The 17,775-nt window shown below is 41.0% G+C and overlaps 1 protein-coding gene across 4 annotated transcripts in view; it reads left to right on the top strand.

Moving 5' to 3' along the window:
- pbx4 (pre-B-cell leukemia transcription factor 4) overlaps window positions 1-17,775 on the top strand; it is a 30,769-nt gene that overhangs the window by 7,260 nt on the left and 5,734 nt on the right. For 2 of the 4 annotated variants that reach the window (XM_053442603.1, XM_053442601.1), the window contains 4 exons: window positions 12,768-13,012; window positions 13,753-13,943; window positions 14,456-14,591; window positions 14,782-14,938. In XM_053442603.1, coding sequence (XP_053298578.1) covers window positions 12,768-13,012; window positions 13,753-13,943; window positions 14,456-14,591; window positions 14,782-14,938 — 729 coding nt within the window. Of the gene's footprint in view, window positions 1-12,767; window positions 13,013-13,752; window positions 13,944-14,455; window positions 14,592-14,781; window positions 14,939-16,485; window positions 16,590-17,775 lie in introns of all 4 variants that reach the window. The other 2 variants (XM_053442604.1, XM_053442602.1) reach the window with 2 other exon arrangements.

Below are 17,775 nucleotides of genomic sequence, written 5' to 3'. Positions count from 1 at the left end.
TTAACGCACTCAGAGGAGACGGGAAATGATCAAAGTTAAGAGCCAGTGGCTTTGCCTTAACTCAGCGCCGTTGTCCCTCTCATGGGTATTTGCTGTAAAAATAGCTCTTGGTGCAATGGGACAGCTTATGCCAAAATCTCTCACAAGCCAATGCAGTTACTCTCAGAAGTTCCTCATTTAGTTTGGGTATGTTTGAGGCTTGCTCCTTACTTTTATGCATTTCCCGGTGCCTTACACGACAGTGAATCTGTCACTCACTCTGTTCTGTCACTCTGCTCTAGTCCCTCTTTTACAAGCTTGAACTTTCCCTCTTGTTGTTATTTTTGGACGGCTTTTAAACAGAGAATTTTGTTTTTCAATTGGAAGAAAAGCATGTTTGCTATTTTTTAGCTAGGAGACAACATTAAGACACTCAGGCAAGTTCACAACCCCGACACTTGCTACTCATCTTGATTAGAGGTCCGACAAACAAGTCTGTTGGATAATGCCTATAGTTGGCTGTGTTGAAATAGAGACAAATTGGCTTGAAGCCTACGCACCTTAGAGTGAAATGGCTGGCTCTGTGTCACCTCTTATTATTTAAATGTGTGATTCACTATCCTTATGATAATGATGTGTCTATACACAACCATTCATACGGGTCATATATTCCATATTAACAACGACAGTAACAACAAGGACGTCCTGCTGGCTTGTAGCCAGTGTCGTGTTAACTTTAGCCAGATGATAGCTCTGTTGGGTGCCAAGGTATGCCAGCGTCCAAACAATGTGTCTGGGTTCCTAACCCCTTCATATAGATAACGTCACTAAGATTTCATTTCAGTAAATCTTATGTTAGAGCTCCGTATTTCCTGCTTTTAAAACAAACAGATTTTGGCCACACATTTGAGTTGTGTGAGTTGCAGGAACTTTCATACATGCACAACTCAGCGGAAGGTTCCTGCACTAATGTGTTCAAAACAGCATCCAATCCTCCACATAAGAAGAGGTGGAGCAGCCGGGTGCAGCACACAGAGGCAGGAAGTGACGTATTAACTCTGCTGTGTACATCACATGATTTTGTGTACATGACCCTGACGCCCATGGCTCTTATTATCACAAACTCTTGATATCTTTGTCTGTGTCTTCTATGTTCACTGCTTTTTCACCGGGATATATTCGTTTTCTTTTAGTTTTTTTCTTCATTTTGGCATCTGTCGCGTGTTAGTAGCGTTATCAACCTCCCAATTGCTCCCGGGGATCCCCTGCTGTGTTCACACATCGACTTCTCCTGGATGGAAATTGTGGAGCTTCTCACTCGGACATTTGTGTTCACACATGCATGTCCTTAGATAAAAACATTGCGGAACCGCAGAGTCCAGTGCATGTCTGAAAGCAGCTTAAATGGAGGCTTTTGGGGAACATTGATACAACAAAATTGGCATTTGTAGTTGCAGAGAAGAACCTGGTTTACACTCTCTCCCTCTAAACTGCATTAGTCTCTGCATGCACATCGGTCACACGCCACACCAACCACAACCACAAATAAATCCTTTCCATGTAATACTGCACACCCACTGACTGCATTCTGAGTTGATTATTTCTAATGTTTATTTAATTGACTGCCTACCATCTACCTGGATGGAAGTTTCATATTTTATTAGAACAACCTACAAGCATCAAAACCTCACAGTTGCTGCACCCCAGCAGAGCCAGCAGCACTTAGCTACTATGCTGCAAGGCGTCTAGCTGACAACCCATCATCACATCCTATTAACACTTGTACAAGATGAATGAAAGGTGAGATTTATTTAACTCAATAATATTGCTTTGGTTTTCTCAGTGCTCCTTCTGACTATATTTAACAGAGAACTCGCCCCTGCCAAATAGTTATGTCTTATCAGTGAATACTAAAGGTCTTGCTTAGGCTGATTTAAGTTATATATATATATATATATATATATAAAACATTTATATATTCCGAATACATATATATTTGTTTTGTTCCTCATTGTATATTTAGCTGTTTATCAAAATGAATCATTATGAACTAGCTGTGTGTTAATGAAAGAAATGGAGGAGCATCAACTATTTATTGAGGATTCAAAATTATATAAATAAAATCTGTGTTGTAACCTGTAGCAACACACTGACAAAGTGCCGACCTTTGTGTTTCTATGTAAAATAACATGTATATGAATGGATCCCTTTATTATCATATGTTAGCTTGTTGGCTCTTTTCGAGCCAACCACTCTATTAAACAAAGTGTGTTAAATTTGTTTAATGGGATTGTAATGTTTTTGGAGACCATGTAACTCCACTAATCAGATGCGTTCACTGAACTCAAGTCTGCGTTACAATAGGACTTCAGCAACCAAATGGCCCAAATTACATGTTAATTGAATTACAGTACATAAGCAGTCGTAAAAACTCTTAAACAATGCCACAGTATTAAAAGTCACACATAGTTGCCAGTTGTTTATTTACAGCCAGAATAAACATTTGACCTTTCTCAGTCTCGTGAAATTTGTTTGTATATTTATTTAAGAGGGCACGTGTGAATGTTAACAAAAAAACAGAGGTTCTTTATTTAGTCGCAAGTTTTGCTAGGAAAAGCCCTTTCAGCATCACATGGTTGATTTAGATGTTTGTACTCGACCAGCTTTGATAGACTACAGTAAATTAAGTCTACTTACTAACATGCTTCATTAAAGCAACTTAATTATTATTAGTTTTCAAAGAGCTCAATTTGGAACAGAGCCATAAAATTTCATGACTTGTTCAGAACCTGTGGGAAGACTTTTATTATATTTTTATGATGGAGAGCATATAGTGCATTTTAAGCCAAAAGCTGTTAAAAGATAAAAAATTGATTGTGGCAGGAATACAACCCATGTGTAGCTACTAAACCTGCATTTTCTGTTTTATTGTCACTTGGGAAATGAGAATAGGACACATGGTCAAATCACCATTTTAAATAGTTCATTTTAATTTACTCTCGCAATGTAGTGGTGCAGGATTATCTCATTGGTGTTTCAGAAATCTCCGTTTGGTTTTGTGGTGTCCTGCTACTCGTTTGTTTTTCCTTTTTTTCCCCTCTCTCTCTCTTCCCTGCCTCATTGCTGAAGAGAATGAAAAAAGATAGTGTGTTGGGGGGGCGCAGGAGCAATACAGGGAGATTGATGAGGCAGTAAGAGCAGGAGTAATTACTCGGTGTCCATTCCCCAAGCCAGATTGGCAGACGGCTAATATCACACAGACCCCTGGCCTTGACAGACACACCACCGCCACCCACCCACCCACCCCAACTCAAACCGGGGAGGCAGAGCACCCCAACCTTCAGCCTCGGCCTAATGGTGTGTGGGCCCGCTGATTTTCCCATGTGGTATTATTCCTGTAGGAACAGGATTTCTGTATATTGACAAGGGGAACTGCTGTCTTGTGTGTGTTTATAGGAAGGGAAAAGCTCAGTGGAATTGTTCACCTTTAAGACTGCTGCAATATGATTTTAGACAGGATTCATCAAGGGCAGGGATTTGACCGTGCTGTCCCTCAGTATTACAGCCAGGTCACGGTGTCTGGATATGGATAGCGACTGAGTTTTTAATTGAAGATGAGCATTAACAAGATCGATTTTTACTGCACTGCATGGTTAGAATAGGACAACAGCCCACTTTATTTTTTTCTTGTGTAATTCAGCTCTGCGAACAGTTGATTTAATGAATAAGAGCCCAGAACATTGGGTTAAAAATTCAGGTATGTGTGTCTATATATGATAATATATGTTGTTAGTGCTGGTTCAGGTATGATCTGTGAATCTTACATCTGATATATTATTCAAGAATTTACTGATGGAAGCAGAACATTTAAATTAAATTAATTGGATTAATTAATTGCATGTACTCACAAAATCAAATTGCGGTCACTAAAGATAGTGGACGTGCTTATATTGGTGACAGAGACTGATTTAATTGGCCAGACTGTCACGTTGGGCAATGCACCATAATTTGTCCAGCTTTTAATCCATATCTTCCCAGAGAGTTATCGCCAACAAAGGAATACAGAGTGACCCCTCAGTACTGGTCAAGTTTGGACTCATACCTCTTCACCCCCAACCTCCCCCTCAGCATGTATGCTTCTCACACTGCTTTTAGGCTTTGCTCTTAACGGAAGCTTTAATTAAAGATATGTAAATGTGGCCTCAGCTGGATTGCATTAGTTTGGTGGCAGTGGGGTGGGAGTGTGTCGGAGCCTAGCTTCTAATCCTGACTAATTATGGATTAATTACAATTGATGGGAGCCTTCCACCCCTCTTCAGTAGTCCACATTGCTGTCCTCTACGGTATGTTTGTATACTTCACACCATGTCATAAATGCAGGGGAAAGATGGAAACATCAGGGCCGGTGGAGGGAGCGAGTTTTACTACCCACTCGGAGATTAGCAGTATTTATTGGGTTATTACAGATACTGGGAAGCCCATGTTCCATCTTAGCCCTTCGTGCTCCTTATAAATCTAATACTGAACTAGATTGAGGGGCTTATTTTGGCAGGTTGATTCGTTTTTTTAATTCAGGATCTTTTAATGTGCACTCATTAATGTGAGTTACATGTTAACGTAGTCTGTGTGTAAAACCCCTGGTAAATTGTTATCCTGACCAGCCGTACATATTATAGGCACAGTGATTTTTATTCCTCACTAAACTGGTACATTGGACCTGTGCAGACTAACCATGTACCCTCGGCTCTCTCTGGCACCATCTGACTGTGTCATAATGCTTGTTCACTTGTTATAAATGGGCACTGCTCTTCTGATCTATCGCTTAATTGCCACCTAATTTGCATAACAGTGCAAATTAACGACCTCTCAAATGAGCGTTCATTTTTCACAAAGTCTTTAGGAGCTCCTTAAGAGTCTGTGCTAATGAGCACAGGAGGCAGCTGGCCTGATGAGAGTTGACTGGGGGAAGATCCTAGCAGTGCTATAACAAGCCTCCTGCTTAGGTGCTCTTCGTCATCCTCCTTCCTCCTGTGACATTTCAAATTCTTTCTTCCACGTCTCTCTGTCTTTCTGTGTGTGCAGGACTGTACTAGACCAGAGATATTGTATTACAGATTTAGTCACATGTGCTTAACAGTGCTTACTATATCTTTCAAACATCACTCGTTTTAGCACATATACCGTAGTGGCTCTAAAATATGTTTTATTTTTTAAATATTGCTCAGTAACTTCAAAAATAACATCAATGTGTGATCTGTTACTTGTTAGGCTGTCTGTATATTCAAAAAGGAGGTTTCTTGTGTTGTCCTGATGTTCAAAGACAGGGCTAACATACAATTCCTAAAAAAATTAGGAAAGAACATAATAAAGGATATAATCTGATATTATGGTTGTAAACGAGGCTGATTAAAATGCCACCATCTCTGCTGCTAAGCCTGCCCATACTTGAGTGCCACTTCTTTTCGGTCACGAGCGCATGATTTAACACGCAAAACTCCCAATGCGTGACTTCATTTAAAGGTGCGATCTGTCATATATTGGGGTATTCTAGCTAGTTATGATTTTTATATTGTTTGACTGACTTGGTTCACAAATTAATTATATTTTTACATTTGATAGGTCTGTTAATATATATATTTTATTTTTTTTTATTTGCGAAATACTGTATGTGAACCTGGCAAAATTCTTTAATTAAGATTTAAATAACAAAATGGCTAGAAAATGGCCCACAAACTATACAGGGTGCGACATACAGTATGACCAAGGGCCAGGGAAAGTTTCAGTGCAGTTGATTGATTTGTCACTGGTCCATTCAGGCCTGTGACAGGTCTTCTTTAGAAAACACATTGGACATATGATCGATGTGAGATGTCAAAGGTAAACTAAAGTCACAAACTACTTTAATTCTGTGCTCACGACAATGTTTAGACCCAATATGTGGGTGTAATTTAATATATAGCAGTCTAACATTAGCCCTAAGATGTGACTAGATATAGACACCTGCACCAAGATTAACAACTTCTCCGATTCTGAGGCCTTTTTAAGTTGACATCAACTTTAACGATTTAATATGTAACAATCTTTCATTAAAATATCTAAAAACGACTTGACCTAATTCTTTGGAATTTTGTAATATGATTAAAACTTGAATATTTGACCTCATCCGTGGACATGGTTTGCGACTGAGTAACGTCAGCAGATTTTCATAAACTAACAACTCCCTTGATCCTACACTGCTTTACATCATTGTAAAACTAGCAAATATAGTTGCAAATTGTACGTTTAAATGTAGCTTACTGTTTTAATGTGGAGCGCTGCAGGTTTTCACACAAATCTCCCAATCAAAACGGAATAAGTCAAAGTAATACATAATTACATGTTGTTTCATGGGGAGATGGCCAGTTCTTTGCTGAGTTCTGTCTTCTTTCCGAGAACTGTACGTCTGTTGTGGGAACACAAAAAGTTAAAGTATAAACTACCAGTGTTATGCAGAGTTCTGCATGCCTTCTGAGGACGGTAAAAACGTAATGGATTTTTTGACGGCCCACCAGGCCACCATTGTGGCGGGATTCCTCCCAGTCCTCCTGATGGCAAGGCTAACTATGACAGATAGGTCTTTTGATAGTGTTTATGTCAGGAGATACTAATAACCTATTTTCTGTGACAGAAGAACATGTTTCACTTTCCCTCAGAAACTCCTGCAGGTTTAAGTGGACAAACCAAACACTTGTCAGGCAGCTTAACGCTCAAAGACTTGCTATAGACAGACTGCAACCAACCCATAACGCAACACTCTGAATATCTGTTGCACTCAATGATAAGGTTGTAAAGATTCTTGAACCGAAGCCAAAATTCCAGTACAAACTTCCACGGTTTTGGTTCATTTTACGCTAAGATGGAACCGCAACACGTCTCCCTGCCCAGTCCGACTCGCTGCCACAGCATCAGGTGCAGCCTGTTGCGTGTGTGCGTATGCGTGTCCTAACACACTCCAATCGAATCACAAGCCCGAGACCAAACCCAGTGACATCGGAACCAACTCACAGAAGTGACTAGTAGCTTCAGTATAATAAACCAAAAAAAGAGAGCTTGTGGAGAATCGTTAGAGCCCAACTCAATGAACGTGTAATTAATGTGAGAAGACGATGTAGAATTTTTTTTCTTTCTTTCTTAGTCTTACAATGTTCGAAAAAACCCTGTGAATGTTTAACAGCAGTCATTTGTTTTACCATAAGAATTGCATCATTAGGCCCCAATAAATTATAGGGGAAACAAATTCTGCTGGGTTAGTGCAAATAAACGTGGGTTTTTTTTTTCACGTTTTTCTCAAGTTAATGTATTTTTTTAATGTAGATATATTTTAGATTTAGTTTTTCTTCTACCTTTTACTTTATATGTTTAATAAAAACGTCTTAAACGGTAATCTGAGAAATTGCTTCGATAATTTAAAGAACTATTAATGGAAGTGATGGGCATGGGGAATATATATTGTAGATTATTTATTAGCATCTATTTGTGCAGATTGGGTGCCAACTCAAATTGATCCCTCATTAGTGTTTGTGTGTGTGACGGTGTGTTTGTGTGTGACCATTCAAGGGGGGTACACGTAGTCATCGCTCGAGTGTCCAAGCCTCTCTCTTTAGTTAATTAAGGGCTGATTGATGATGTGTTGGACTGAAGTGTTGTGTTTGCCCAAGGTGTGAGCTCTCCAATTCACACCTTAATCAGACCACACTGTGTTTACTCTCTGTGTGTGTTTGTGTTTGTGTGCGTCTTTTTGTGTGTGCGCGTGCATGTGTGCGTGCGTGCGTGCGTGCGTGTCAGACTGGGGGGCTGCGTGCAACAGGAATCTTGTGAACTACCCAAACAGATGCTGATTAGCGTGAGCTGCTTAAAAGTAGGAAAGGACATATGGATTGGGCTCATTAAGTTGACTGTACTCCTCTAAAAGCTCCCTTTTTTAAAGAATGGGGCACACAGGTTTTATGTATCATTTGCAGTGGAAGTGCTTCTTCCCCAATACCCATTTGGCAAATAGCCCATCAGTGAAATTATTCATTTTCTGTTCTTTAGTGTAATGCCATATTCTACAACTTGCCCAAGGCAACATTTTACTCACCCGAGCTCTTTTTTCTGAGGAACACTGCAGTCTACTGAAATGATAAATCTTAATCCTGTATGCACAGAGGAACCTGTTTGGAAAAGTTGATATTAACCAGCTGTTACCAAAAGTTGTGTATTGGCATCAATGCCCTTTTTCCGATTGCAGAAGACCACCAGTCCTGATACCAGTACAGGATTTTGCATTTACAGATTTAAACTGTGTGACTAACTGTACATCATGACAGTGAGGCGTGTATTTTACTGCATGGATTTAAAGGTCAAGGACTCCTCCCTGTTCTCTTATGTCACTCATAAAAATATATATGGAGGTCAAGCTGACATAAATAAGCAAAAATAAAAATCGCATCTGGTTGGCTTTGGGTTTTGTCAAACTTCCACTGAAGCTACATTTCTGTATCATATTTTTTGACCGACTAGAGCCTGGAAACCAAATTAAAATATGGCTGGTTTTCATGAACCTATCTTAGTGTTGTGCAATGGTCAGGAAGAGGTTAAGTCTTCATTTGTTTGCTCTGCCAAGGAGGGTGTGTTTTCATCTGTGTCTATTTGTTTGTCAATTTTTTTTTAGCAGCGTTACATTTAAAGTACTTGATGAATCACCATGAAACTGTGTGTAAAGATGCAGAATGGGTCAGGAAAAAAGCATTACATTTCCGTGTGGGTCCGGAATTCTTTTATCTTTCTTTGAACGAAAGATAGAGCTTTTTTCAATATTTTGGTTGATGGCTCTTGATTTTGCAAAATGTTGCATATTAAGGGGACTAATACTGAGTGTGCACTTAGGTGCAGATCCAAATAAAAATCTGGATCTAGTGAATTTAAATGTGATCTCATAATGGGAATGTTGGGCCATGCAGTAGGGACCATACTGAGTGCCATTCTAGTTTTTGAAAGTTTAATGTGTTTTTTTTAATGGTAAAAACATAAAACAGTGAAGAGTCGTTTAATATGTGAAGACTGGTTCCAGTTTTCCCTTGCTGAATTTTTATTCCCCAGATGATAATTTACATCTTGCAAACAGTTTTTGTTATACGTTCTTTGCCCAGCTGCAGTTGAGATTTATTTTTGTAGTTTTTGTGAGGTGGATTTACATATTCATGTCGCATATTCTCATTGTGAAAGCCATCTTTCTATGGCCTATTCTCTTTATCTGAATTCTCTGTTTGTAATGAAAGGGAAAACTGATGTTTTCACAGTCCTATCTTTTCTCTTTTTTGGCTCACTCGCTCGCTGGCACGTCTGTACTGTGGATTCTGTATATTCCTGTAGCCGTCCTCCCTCCCTCTCTCTCTCTCTTTCTCTGTCTCTCTCGCACACATATCTTCTCCTGTGACTCCTTTTTTCAATTCTCCTTGGTTCTCCTTCTACCCTCTCTCTTCTTACCTTTTTTTTCTCCCCCTTTTTTTCCTTCTCTATGCTTCTCTCTCTCTCCCGCTCCCCTGCTCTCTCCCAGTGAAAGGCTGAGAATACCCAAGGGAGCTGATGCAATTAAAATGCTAATCCTGTCTGTCTACAGAGAGAGGGAGAGGGGGGGGCTGACAGCATGAGGGATTGCGGCTCACATGGAGAACTCGACTGAAATGGAGAACAGAGGGAGGGGGGCACTGGGGGAGGTGGGTGGGGGTGTGCTGAAAGGGAGAGGGGGGAGGGGATGTGTGTTGGGGGAGACAGAGTGAAAAGCGGGATGCTAGCGAGGGAAAAGACAGACAAGGATAAAGCTTGTGCTGTGAGCTGAGCAATGATATACTGACTGCGTTTAAGTCTTATCTATTTCCATGTGTGGAAGGCAATACAGTTAATGTACAGCAGCGCGCTCGTGCTTGGGTTGTTCACCCTTACCTGCACCACTTCATATACTGCGTGTTGTGTCTGCACGGCGCACCGTTTCTACATTGGCTGTGCAGAAATGAGAATGATTATGTATGCAGTGAAAGCCCAGCTGGATACCCTGAATATTTCATAGTATGTGTTGCTCGCTCCGTCTCTCAATGGCACACAGCTCGGCTAGGGTGGTAACGTGTGCATAATGGTGTGATTTCGGCGAGCTGTGGATGCAGGCTGCAGGCCTAAGATGTCTTCCTGCTTTTTTTCTCCTGCTTTTTTTTTTTTTTTTTTCTTTAAAGGAATTTAAGTATCATTACTTACAGCACTCTGAGTTTTAGGCCCTCTATAATTTAACTAGCTCGGCGGCGACGTAAGGAGCTGGTTGATCAAACTGAAACGCTGCATTTCTCAGCTGCATGTTTCTCATAAAGGTTAACTGTATTTTTCTGAGGTCTCATGGAGAGTTTTTTTAAGGTGCATCCTTGTCATATGGTCTTTTTCTGTGCAGGATCTTAACTCATCTCAACAGCTGCTATAATACCACTAGGCCACTAGACTGAGCATGAGTGCAACTGTGGGTAATCACAGCTTAATTGGAGTAATTAGGGGAATGTAGGGGCATTAGGCTACAGCTGGGGGCCATAATGAGGAGTGGGGGCAATAGAGAGAGGGGGGAGAGGTGAGAGGCTCCAAGAGCCACAGTTGCCCTCCCCACTGTAGTTCAGTTGTACTTATCTGTAAAAGGACAGTGAAGATCAACCACACGCGAGACTACATACTATCAGGACAAAACAAACACTACTGCTCCTTGATCGCTAAATTAGCTGTCGGGTTATCTGGCCAAGAAGAGGTGCAGGGATCATATGTGGATGACTACAAGGAAAGAAAAAGTGGAGGGAAAGAGATGGGCGAATCAGGGTCATTAGTTCAGGCGGCTGGGTCTGCTGCATTCCTGAGCCCTGAGATGGGGGAGCAGCAGAGCAGGAATGTGCCTCAGAGAGAGAAGAGACCTAAGCAGAGGGAAAGAAACAGGCAAGAAGGAACAAGAAAAAAAGAGGGAAAGAGGGAAAGTTGGACACTTTGCTAAGGGAGGCCTTAAATGGTGGAACAGACTCATTTATCAAATGAAGTTTGAAAAGGAAAAAAATCTGCCTTCTCCGTAGCACTTGGAAACTTTTTTAGCAAAACCGTTTTTGTCCTCATTTCTTTCACATCTGTTAGCCCCACACTACAGTCCTGCTAATTTGTTAGCTATGACCGCTCCACGGCTGCAAACTTGTTTTTCTGCATGACTCCTACAGGGAAATCTTTACTGCAGCAGTAAGACTAATACACTTTTGAGCGTTGTGGCTACAAGAAAATCCCTGAATTAACTAATTCATGCACCCCCTGACTTTTGATGAGCTTTGATTAACTACTGTAATCCTTGAGGAGGACAAGCCCCTAACGCCACCCAGTTTCCACTGGGATTAATCCTGTCAACCATATTGTTGGCGTCTGTCTCCTTCAGAATCCTGTCTGGTTTCGCTGCCATATAAAATGGCTTTTACCTCATTAATTTAATCCTATATTATAAAGATCAGCATAAGTGGGGGCATAGTAATTGCTTTATTTGTGACTCTGAACCAATATTTCACGATTGCATCCCATTTGAACCTTTTTGCCATGGTATACTATATTATTGGACAAATTCCAGCAACAACTATTTTAACTTTCATAATGAACATCTGATTCAAATTTAATAATTTTACAACTTGACACTTTAAAGAGTTAGGCAATATAATTGTTGTGGTGTTATTTTTTTTTCAGTTAAGGTTACTTTATCAGTAAGTCAGATGATTATTTATGAAATACATTTGTTTTAAGTCTCCTAGGCAATAGTTCTAACTAGCACCAGTACATATTTGTTTATTAATGAATAGTTTGTGGTTTTTTGCTTGAAAATAAGGTTCAGGTTTTTGTTCGAATCCATAGTTTACTTGTTAAATGAATTGTAAAAAAAAAGAGCTCTGAGGTGTTGCCTATTTTCAAAATAAGTAAAGGAAATCAGGTTTGAGTAACGTCTCTTAACCACATTTTCCATTCTAGAATTGTTTTACTTGTAGGTGTACTGGTTATTGATAAATAAACTGTTAGTAAATCATGTGCCAAGATTCTTCTCTTACTTTCCGAAGTTGAAAGATGAGAAGCAAAAGGGGCAAGAGGAAATTTAGTCGAGAGTTGAAAGCTTCAGGCTTTGGAGGAAAGATGGTTGTCTGTACTTAAAACTTTAGAGTAACAAAGTGGTATCTGTGTGGGAGTGTGTGTATATGTGTGTGTGTATGTGTGTTTCGGGAAGAGAGAGATGAGAGCATGGCTGCAGGCTGACAGAGGTCCTGGTATAATACAGTGGTGGAGAGCAGCGACTGATAACTATACTTATGGCCACTGGGGCTCATAGTGACAGCACATGCACTCCCATTACTGGTCCCATGCCTCATGCCCTTATCTCTGGCAGGTTGCCACTGAGGGGCCACACTGCCCTCTGCTGTTGATTTGGAGGAAGTTCAGGCTCATTGAGCAGTCAGCCGGGCGCTCTAAGCAATGACTCAGGGGAGAAACTTGACTAGGTTTTGACAGGGCTGCACTTCTTTGAATTTCAGCAATGATAAAATGTCTTCCTGTGCAGCCCAGAACCCACAGTATTAACCTTTTCCCTCAAACGAAATGTGCGGTCTCTCAGTTTTTCAAAACTTCTTAACCTGCAAGTTTTCTCAGACCTATAAAAGGTGTATCTTTCCTTAGTAAGTTAACACAATCTTTGCCCGTCTAACTCGTGCTTTCTCTCGTCTCCCGTCCAGTGCTGAGTATACGAGGTGTGCAGGAGGAGGACCCACCAGATCCCCAGATCATGCGGTTGGACAACATGCTGCTCGCAGAAGGTGTGTCAGGACCAGAGAAGGGAGGAGGATCGGCCGCGGCGGCTGCAGCTGCAGCAGCAGCAGGGGGCTCACCTACTGACAGCAGCATAGAACACTCCGACTACAGAGCCAAGCTCGCCCAGATCCGCCAGATATACCATTCTGAGCTGGAGAAGTATGAGCAGGTGCGTGCTGAGCTGACCGAAATACTTGAACATACACTGTTAATCACTAAAATTAACATGATGTAATAAATTAATAAAGGAAGCCATTCTTAGTCAGAGACTCATTCCTCTGTACCCGGGTTCACTAGTGTGGTAACATTCATTTAGTGCCAAGCAAATGTACAGTGAAAGGAATGAACTGTTGTTCTGTTAGAATGTGGCCAATTAAGCAACACTACAAGGCTGATTACCTCTGTTTCCACGTTTTAATGTATTTTAATTTATATTATCAGCTGCTGTGGTGTGAAATAAAAACCTGAGCCGGAGGTTGTTAAACACATGTCTCAGGAAATTGAACTGCCTGGAGAAAGATGTTCGCTCCATGGTAAAGAATGAAAATAAGATTTGACACAAAAACAAACTATTATACAAGAATAGAAAAACCACTTGGTTTTTGGTATTTGGCAGACCCACCCTTCCCTGGTGTTTCACTGATTTAAAACCTGTTTGAAAGGCAGAGCTACAGACTGTATTTCATGCTTCAAAGGCCACTATTGTCTCACAAATCATGTTTTCTATTATTAGCCTATTTTTTGGGAAAAGGAAAGTTATCAACAGAGCGGTTAGAAATCCAAGGCCCTTCCTGTCATCATCACATGTCAGGGAAGTGGATAGAATCTGTGCTCGGACTATCTTCTCACAATAAAATTCAACTCCTCTCTCTCTCCCTCTCTCTGTGTCTCTCTCATTCCTCGGTCCAGGCCTGCAGTGAGTTCACCAACCATGTAATGAACCTGCTGAGAGAGCAGTCTCGCACACGGCCCATCTCTCCCAAGGAGATTGAGCGCATGGTGGCCATCATCCACCGCAAGTTCAGCTCCATTCAGATGCAGCTCAAGCAGAGCACCTGCGAGGCCGTCATGATCCTGCGCTCACGTTTCCTAGACGCCAGGTCTGTTCGTGTGTCTCACTGTATTTTATTTTCTTCTGTGTGTGTGCATTAATGTGACACTTTGAGACAATTTCAGATATAAACACTGACCTTGTTTGAAAGAGAAGTCCTCATGAGTACCAAAGCCTGGTCTTAATGAGGCGAATTGTTATAATAATAAAAATAATCCTGGTTATGCTGTGAATTAAGGTTAGTTTTCTTTAATGTGAGTTGGTAATGGTTAAGCAGAGGTTTAGGGTTTTGTTTTGGCTATCCACTATTCCAGCCTTACCCCTAACCTTAACTAGAACATTAGAGATGTCGTTTTGCCTCATTAAGGACTAGGATGGATCGCAGTCAATGCAATGTCCTCACAAGGATAGCTGGGCAAATTGTGTGTGTGTGTGTGTGCATGTTAAATGGCTGGTTATTTTCTTGAGGGCTGAAGTGATCCAAGCGCGTTTACTTTGTTGTGACATGTACATTCCGAGCATTTGGGTCATTATCTCTTCTCTCTGTGTGTGTGTGTTCAGACGTAAGAGGCGCAACTTCAACAAGCAAGCTACAGAGGTGCTGAACGAGTATTTCTACTCCCACCTGTCTAACCCTTACCCCAGTGAGGAAGCCAAGGAGGAGCTGGCCAAAAAGTGTGCGATCACTGTGTCTCAGGTGAGTTGCTAACAATGCTTATTGTCCAGGACAATAAAAACACATTTGTGCTGTTTTTGTGCCGTTTGTCGAAATTATCACGTTTTGTTTTTAGCAGCTTTAACATCATTTTAGCTCTGTGAGCTGTAACAATGAGGCTCTAATAGTTAAATGAGGAAATGCGAATATCTGATGTACATCTGTCCTTCAGGTTTCTAACTGGTTTGGCAACAAGAGAATACGCTACAAGAAGAACATTGGTAAGTTCCAGGAGGAGGCAAACCTCTACGCAGTTAAAACGGCGGTGGATGCTGCCAATGTGTCGGCGCAGGCTAGCCAGGCTAACTCCCCAGCAACGCCCAACTCAGGTACTTACTGCTCCATCTCATCGTTTCAAAAGCTCGGCCACTTCTCATTAACAAGTTCAGCTGCTTTCCATCCTGACCGCAGAATCATTGGCTGACTCATCAAAAAGCAAAACCCACACTGCACAACAAATGGGCTTTCAGCCCCTCACAGTGTCTGTTCAGAACCACGTGAATTGATCCTATTTATTTAGTATGAAATCTTATATCTGATATACCTGTATACAATCAGAAAGATACAGCTTACAACCTATGATTGGTTACTTACTCATGAAGCACTTTATTAGAAATACCATACTAATAATGGGTAACCACAGGGTCATGAGGCTGGATAAGGCCACGTTATTGTGTTTCCCACACGTTTTCTTTCATAACTACATCATAAAGGGAAAAGTCCCCTTTAAATGTGAAACTCTTAAAAGTTGTTGCTTGTTTGGTTTGTGCAGTGGGGTCTTTGCACGTCTGTCTAACATTTGCATTTATCTTATGCTTGGCTTTATATGTTAGCCGCTTTTCTAACATTCAGTATTTTCAAAACTCAAAGAATAACTAGATAATCAGATGGAGGCCCTGGCCTAATGTTATCATCAAGTACTGTGTCCATCTTTCATGTTTTCTCTCTGAAAGTCATCCCACTGTACATTTATCTGCTTGTTTGTTGCTTTTGTTGTGTGACAAACTTGGATCTTTGCATTTATTTAGTACATTTCAAACAATTATATCACACACAGCTCATGGTAATAGTATAATAACCCAGACTCACAGAGGAAGCTGAATGTTGATTATTCAGATGTTTTTATTTATTCTTCGTCTTCAGTGTTCTCATAATACATGTTTACAACTTTGGACAGCAGAGTTGTTGAAAACCAAACTTACACTCACAGTATGTAATTTTCTAAAACAAGTGCTCTCTCATTTAAAAACAGTAACAAAAGACAGAGGTGTGTGATTTCCTAGCGTAGCCTGGGATCATGGGAGTTGTCTTCACCTCTTTTGACACCATTGCAGTCAGCTTTTCTCCCAGTTAGGATTCCGTTTGTGTAAATCATTCAGGAGGTTTTCTTTCCCATGAGCCTAATTATCTGCAGAGATCTCCCCCTCCAAAACAAACAGACCTGGTGATTTCAATCCAGTAAAAACTCTGAATGAAGCAGTGTATAACCTTTTAAACATCCTGTGAAATGTCTCATGTCCTCCACTACTGCCAGACTGCCCTGCTCCATACTGGAACACCACCAATTCTAAGGAACTGTAAATGTGCTCATGACATTCACTTCTCGCCACATTTTTCTAAAGCCCAGTCCAGAATTTGCACAGAAGCCAAACTAACATTTGAATAAAAATGTAGTTGTGGTAAAATGTGTGTTTGCAAGTGTGTGGCTGAGAGTCCATGCTAAATACAATTTAAAATACACTGGCTGAGAACAGTGACCCTCACATTGACGATGGTTATAAAAATGTTGTGGTACTAGTCGCATCGACTAGTGGTGACCTCCTGATCCCATGGCACTGTGGTGCGGCTGATTGGATATTGGGTATATTGCCAACAGGGTCACCAGGGTCATACAGTTTGTCTCACGCAGGCGACGCCTACCTCAGTCTGCGTTCACTCAACGGGGAGGGTCTCAACATCGCCCCCTCTCTACAGTCGCAGGTACACACTGAGGACAGCTGCAGAGTTGACCTCAATGCCGTTAACCCAGCCACCCAGAATCCTTGGATACCCACCCCCTGCATAGCTCCTTTCGACCTCGACCTCTCCCCAGATCCCATCCTGACTTTACCTTTGACCCATTGATCCCTTCCCCAACACAAGCACACACAAATTATCCTTCTGTACTCTGCACAGTGAGCCCTGAACAGCTTATGGTTTCACTTGAGAGGAATAAAGTAGAAAATCGTACATTTCCCTCTGTACTTCAATTACAGTCCTTACCAATATGTATAATTTAATTTAGCACAGAGTCAGCAACGTTAGAGAAACTTTAGACAAGGTTTTTGGCATCAGGACTTTGCTCAGTTCCCTTTTGGCAACATAGCGCTGTATGGAAATCAGGGCTGGGGATCGAACCAGCAAACCAGGTGGTAAATGATCCGTTTCTGAACCTACAGGACCTCATGCATCTCCAACCATCAAACAGCCTCCCTGCCCTCCTGAATATTCCTCAATCCCATATCCTTAAATATCCACCCTCTCACCCGTGTAGACCGAGATATTCCAAACCTTCCTTGTGATCGTTATCTTGACGTATAGAGTTTTGTTCTGGAAGAATCCACAGATTTCTGCTGTTAAACACTTTTTAATCTAGAAGTTAAATCATTTAAAAAAGTACCAGCTTTTTGGCTTGAGCAAACATGTGGTGTAATGGAGAGTCATTCATTTGATTGGTTTAACTTTGTGGTGGAGTACTCAAGCTGGAGAATGATCATAACTAATACAGACTGGTAATGATGCAGTAGAGGTTTGTGGATGCTGTCCCAGCCTGTGGATGTCTAGTGTGTAGGATTTAGTGATATCTAGTGGTGGAGCTGCATGTTGCAGCTGAATACCCCTCACCCTCCTCTTCCAAGCATGAAGGAGAACCTGTGGTAGCCTTCAGTTATCATAAAAACTCAAAAGGTTTAGTTTTTCCAGTTTGGGCTACTGTAGTACCTGTAAATAGTTTTTAAATATAAAGGGCCCATTCTAGGATAAAGGCAACAATTTTTACAATTTATATGAAACACACTAGTGAAAACATTAATAGTATTATTTTATATTGAATTTCTGCCAATAGATCCCTTTCACCTAAATCTTACACACTGGACTTTAAAAAACTGCTTTTTGGATCTTAGTTGTC

Source organism: Pleuronectes platessa, chromosome 16 (genome assembly GCF_947347685.1).
Source record: "Pleuronectes platessa chromosome 16, fPlePla1.1, whole genome shotgun sequence".
In the NCBI taxonomy this organism is placed as follows: domain Eukaryota; kingdom Metazoa; phylum Chordata; class Actinopteri; order Pleuronectiformes; family Pleuronectidae; genus Pleuronectes; species Pleuronectes platessa.
Note: the sequence above shows the minus strand (reverse complement) of the source record. Positions and strands in the feature narration are given on the sequence as shown.